We start from the raw sequence: 5,699 nt of genomic DNA, 5'->3' as shown, positions 1-5,699 counted from the left end.
TAATTGGATTGGTCATGTTTTACGCAGAAACTGCCTTCTAAAAGAAGTTATCGAAGGAAAGATAGAGGGGCGGATAGAAGTGACAAGAAGACGTAAGAAGATGCTGGATGACCTTGGGGACAGAAGAGGATACTGTCATTTGAAGGAGAAAGCTCTAGATCGCATTAAGTGGAGGAATTGTTTTGGAAGAGACTGTGGACCTGTCGTCTTGACAGATTACTGATGATGATGATAAGAGAATGTTGAGGCCAGGTGATGGGACCCTCAATGCTGATTCATGTGCTGGGAAATGAATGTTCATCCACTTATGCACTTGGCTTGAAAAGTGTGTGTGTGTGTGTGTGTGTGGGGGGGGATATCATTGTGCTGAAATCACGAATTCATGTGCCACTGCGAACATTAGGGGATACATCTTCCACTAAAAGGGGAGGTTTTCTTTAAAGAAAGTCAGCATGGATTACACTGAGATGATTTGCTGTTACATGTGGTCAATTAAGGGTGGTCATTTATGATTGCAGACCAAATATTGACACAGTCTTTGTTGAAATGAAGATCATCAAGTAGCATGAGTATTCTGCAGTGTCCTTAGTGTAGATTTACTTCATTTCTTGTGAATGTTGCATCTGTGCACACTGTGGTACAAAACATCATGTTCATATCCAGTTCTGTGTAGAAACCATTGACATAAGTGGAGACATACGTTATTGTTCCTTGGGTGTAGTCCTTATACAAGTTCTATGTGAAAGAAGTGTAACTGCTCCTCAAAAAATGTGTGCCAGAGTGCATTCTGAAAGAGGCATTTCACATGTGACCCAACAAATGAAGGCTGATGGATTAGCGTGTACAGCATTGTACACCTCTCTTCATTCTGCACATTTCATCTGCTGCAACCAGTGTGTGCTGATGACATGAATGACCCTTTCCCTCAGACCGTGTTATATGATTGCAGAAACATGTCTCTTGAATCTGGATGCTGATGCTGCTCTTCTGTTGATGCAGCTCTAGCATTTCCACTACAAGAACTGTACATAAATCATGCTGTTATGATGACTATGCTGTCAGAATTAATGTGATCCATAAATGAATGCAGTATGAGCTCCAGCTTCTGATGCTGTATAGTCTCAGTATTGAAACTGTTAAATAACCTCTGCCAAAAGGAGCTCCATCTTGTGACCCTATGAAGGCTTCACCACATAAACTCTGAAATGCTGTAACTCTGGAAAGTGGTGAACTGGACCACTGTTGGTTTACATATTCTGCTCCAAATTATTTTCTCAGCTTGCTAAAGTTTGATCCCAGGACTCACCATATGGGTGTGTATGTTGATGTGTGTGTACAGAATAGACTTTTTCAATGTATAAGGTGCATGAATAACTTCAGAGTAATTATGATTAATAGGATTATAATCCTCTTGCTTAATTCTTTCAGTGCTGATTATAATAATTATTATTGGTGATAGCTGGAACCTAGAGTGCATCTCATGATTGTCAAAACAGATTAAGAATTCATTTCAGAATAATCTAAGATAGTAAACAGAAATGGAATAAACAAAGGAGGTGGTCAGTAGTGAAAGCAAGACATGACTTGCAATTTTTAATTAAAATACTAGAATCCAAAGCTCTTCCAAGACTTGACCTGACAAAATTTGCATTTTATGTTGCAGTGTGTTCCAATTCTTGGGCGTGGTTTTGAAACTGGAGGCTATAAGTGTGAATGTCTGCAGGGTTATGAATATCCATTTGAAGATCTTATTACATATTTTGATGGACAGCTAGTAGAAGCTGAATTCAGTAACATTGTTGCCAATAAACCAACAAGGTAATGTTTATTTTTATTAATATAAAGTTGTCTTCCATAAATTTCTGATGGGACCTGGCTGTAAAACTGATTGTTATGTAATGATCTGTCATGAACCCCAATATTCTAATTTAAATTTACCCCTTTAACTCTGTAAAGTGGTTACTATATGTAAGATTTGAGGCTTTCACGGCGGTGACTATGAAGAAAGCAGTCTTCTGGGATTTGGCACCGTGTATATGTGGTGTTAACCGACGTTTCGGAGGAACGTATCGCCTCCATCTTCAGGGTAGAAGAAAAAATATAAGAAATCTTCAAAGCGAAGAGACTGTGAGAACCGGTAAAAGCAGACTGCGTGGAAATATACACAGCTATATGAGAGCAGAGAGGGTAGGGGGGAAGGGCAAGTATGCAAGTGAAAGCAGTAGTGTGGGAGGGGTAGGGGAAGGGAGCTGGGACAAGCGGGAAGGTCTATATTGGGCAGACAGGCCGCTCCGTGGACATGAGGTTGAAGGAGCATCAGCAGCACATCCATCTCGAACAACTGGACAAGTTGGCCGTAGCTGAACACAGCATTGATCTGGGACACCGCATTCAGCTTCAAAATACCTCCATCCTCGCCACCAAGACCCGCTATATGGATCGCATCATTAGGGAGGCAATTGAGATTGAAATATGAACAGAGAGGGGGGGTTTTGTCTCAGCAAGTCTTGGAAACCTCTCATCTGTTCTCTTAGAAAACCCCCACCGGGATATGACGCCAGATCCAGAAGGCCACACAGGCCATGACCAACCAACATAACCACCCCCACCCCCCTCAGCTTATGGATTAGTGCCCAGCCTTTAACCTTGCCTTTCTCTCCCCTACACAAAAACACGCTTGTCCCAGCTCCCTTCCCCTACCCCTCCCACACTACTGCTTTCACTTGTATACTTGCCGTTCCTCCCTACCCTCTCTGCTCTCACATAGCTGTGTATATTTCCACACAGTCTGCTTTTACCGGTTCTCACGGTCTCTTCACTTTGCAGATTTCTTATATTTTTTCTTCTACCCTGAAGATGGAGGCGATACGTTCCTCCGAAACGTCGGTTAACACCACATATACACGGTGCCAAATCCCATAAGACTGCTTTCTTCATGGTTACTATATGTTCACCTGCTTTAACATTTAAAAATTTTGCATTTCGCCCACATAGTGTACTTATAGCTTTCTTGTAATTGTCAGAATAAATAGCTATTATTCCTTAGACGACATTAATTCATTAATATTTGCAGTTGAGACACAGTGTGTTAACTGAATTTTTAAATATTCTTTAGACGAGTTTGGTGATTGAAAGTGTTAAACCAGGTTGGCTTTTTTAATGAAATCCTGCTGTCGTTTCTTTATGGTAGATACTGAATGTTTAAATATTATTTAGACTAACTTTGTGCTTCAGAGAAATAAAGTGTACAGTACTCCTTCATGCAGTGTGTGTTGAGCATGTCTAAGATGAAAAGCTTCCTGAATAACATGCACAACGTAATGCATATTTCCTCCTTATGAAAAGACTTATATTCTGACACTGAAACTCTGATCAAACTTCATGTTGAAGTAATAATGAAATTTGTTTCTCTTTAGATATGACATGTTCAATTGCCGTCTGGCTGGTGCCTCAAATATCCATGGAAGCTTCATTGTACTCCTGACTATGGTTTTAATTGTGAGATTAATGCTTCGATGAATATCTACTAGATAAAAGATGGCAAAGTGCACAGATATAAACTAAAGGAAATGTGTACTCACCTAGAAACTGACAGGTGTATGTGGTTGCTCAAGTTACTGTACTCACCATACCTGTATGACCCATTCCATTTCAGTGACATTTCAGGTGAGAGTCACTGATAATTGCACAATAACTGTTGCTATTTTAATAAATATTTTTGTATAATGTTCAAATTGAACTGTCACAAGTAAAATACTCTTCAGGAAGCAGAGCACATTTCATCAGTTACTGTCTGAAGACAATGAATATTCTGTCAGAAACAAAATATAGATTATTTTTAACAGGATATATATGAGTGTATTACTGTTGAGTTCATTAATTTGCATGTGTGTATGAATACACATGCTGTGAACTTCAGTGACATTTCATAATACCTCAAATGCATTTTTAGTAATATAGTGGTACTTAAAATTGTCATTTGATGATGATGAGACAGTGGTAATGTGTGAACACTTCGATTTTTAAATGGAGTTCAACTTATAAAACATATTTTTTTAGGAAGCTTGAAAGTATTGTTACCTAAAATCGCGTGTTATAAAAAGAGCAGGACGTCGCTTTTTTACATTGACATCTGTGTAGTTCACATCAAGTCAAAGAGCTGTACATAATATAACATGGTGCTCATTATCCTTCTTTTATATGAAAAATTTCAGTTATGTTAAACATGATACTTTTGAAAATTAATAATTTTGATCCTGAAGTAAAGTGGCATCCCTGAAATGACCATTGGGATCCAGAAATATTTTAGATTTTAATTTTGTTGAGAAATGTATATTACTTTTTATCAAAATGTTTAATGAAGTTCAAATTTGATGTTTTGTGACCAATGACTATTCATATTCGCCATTTTAGAAATTAAAAGGTGTGTTCAATAAATAGTAAGGTTTTCCAGTGTTGAAATTTATTTTGGCAATTTTTGTTGCGAGTCTACTTGTGCATTTGTTGAACATTAACCAAAACTGAATAGTTCAAATTGTTTCCACATTCCTAGAGATATGAAGCAAAACAAATATAAACAAAAGATTTGCTTCTTACTAGTTTTAGTGTTTATCTAAGGAATGAACAATTATTTAACACATCACGGACCGGCAGTTTGAATATTTAAATCACCCTGAGGACCGGCATTTTTAAACCTAGTACCCTAACTTGTGCACTGTTCATTTTGAAAATTATTATAAAATATCCTAATTAATTTTATGAACTAAAATTTTTGGAGAACACTTACCAATCCTCCTAGAAGTGCTTGAGAGTGTGATATTTTGGAAACATTCCCCTTTGTGAAGTGGCATTACATAGAACTTGCAAATGTAGGCAGTCATACTCCATTTTTTTTGAACTGCACAAACAGTGGTGTTGCCTAGAAGGATGCTTCCCCTTGGAATGTTCACTCTTCACAATTTTCATGAGGGTATGTTTCCGCATACACCTGGGAGTCGCCCAGGGTGGTCCACATGATGCCTGTGTGGGGTGGGTGTTGATGGGCCCAGTCACACTAAGTCTGTGTCTGACTCTCGTTCTGCCGCCACCATCTGATCTGTAGCCCAAGCCTTTGCCACATTCATCAGAAATTCTTTGTATTTCAGTTTTGAATCAGGGTTTAGATTTTGTAAACCAAAAATGAATTGAAAATGGCACAATTTATAAACCACAAGGCAACTTTCTTTGTCCACTTTACTGTTTTCCGAGGAAGAGAATAATAGGCCAAGTATTGATTGGCTCTATCAACTCCCTTCACGAACATATTGTCGCATGTTGGTGTATAACGTGACAAATAATTTCACGCCGTATTTGATATAGCGAATTTTATTTCACATTCACATTTCACATTACAATCACACAAATTACAATCTGACAATTACTGCCATCGGTAGTATCACAAATACTAGACTACCACTGAGGGGTTGACTGCCTGGCTGACTCATAGCTAACTCGCAACTTGAGAAGAACTGTGAATAGTCTTCGCTGCTCCTTATTTAGCCTCGTTCCGGACAACACAGAAAACAGCCACGTAATAGGCACCACAGTTGTCTGGCGCCATGTTGCTAGCAATGCTGTCGGGAGTTGTTTACTGCTATGTAGCAACGGCAGCATCCCGTGTTACGTCACCGCGGGGAGAGTCAGGGTGTTGACTGCCTTAT

General features: G+C 38.7%; 1 protein-coding gene across 1 annotated transcript in view; it reads left to right on the top strand.

The window, feature by feature from the left end:
• LOC111870709 overlaps positions 1-3,756 on the top strand; it is a 33,670-nt gene extending 29,914 nt beyond the window's left edge. Inside the window, exons 13-14 of the mRNA XM_023863192.2 lie at positions 1,664-1,818; positions 3,417-3,756. Coding sequence (XP_023718960.1) covers positions 1,664-1,818; positions 3,417-3,519 — 258 coding nt within the window. The 3' untranslated portion in view covers positions 3,520-3,756. The remainder of the gene's footprint in view (positions 1-1,663; positions 1,819-3,416) is intronic.
• The last annotated feature ends 1,943 nt before the right edge of the window (positions 3,757-5,699 follow it).

This window comes from Cryptotermes secundus, unplaced genomic scaffold (assembly GCF_002891405.2).
Source record: "Cryptotermes secundus unplaced genomic scaffold, Csec_1.0 scaffold59, whole genome shotgun sequence".
NCBI lineage: Eukaryota > Metazoa > Arthropoda > Insecta > Blattodea > Kalotermitidae > Cryptotermes > Cryptotermes secundus.
The sequence above is the reverse complement of the archived record's forward strand: the minus strand, read 5'-3'. Positions and strand labels throughout refer to the sequence as shown.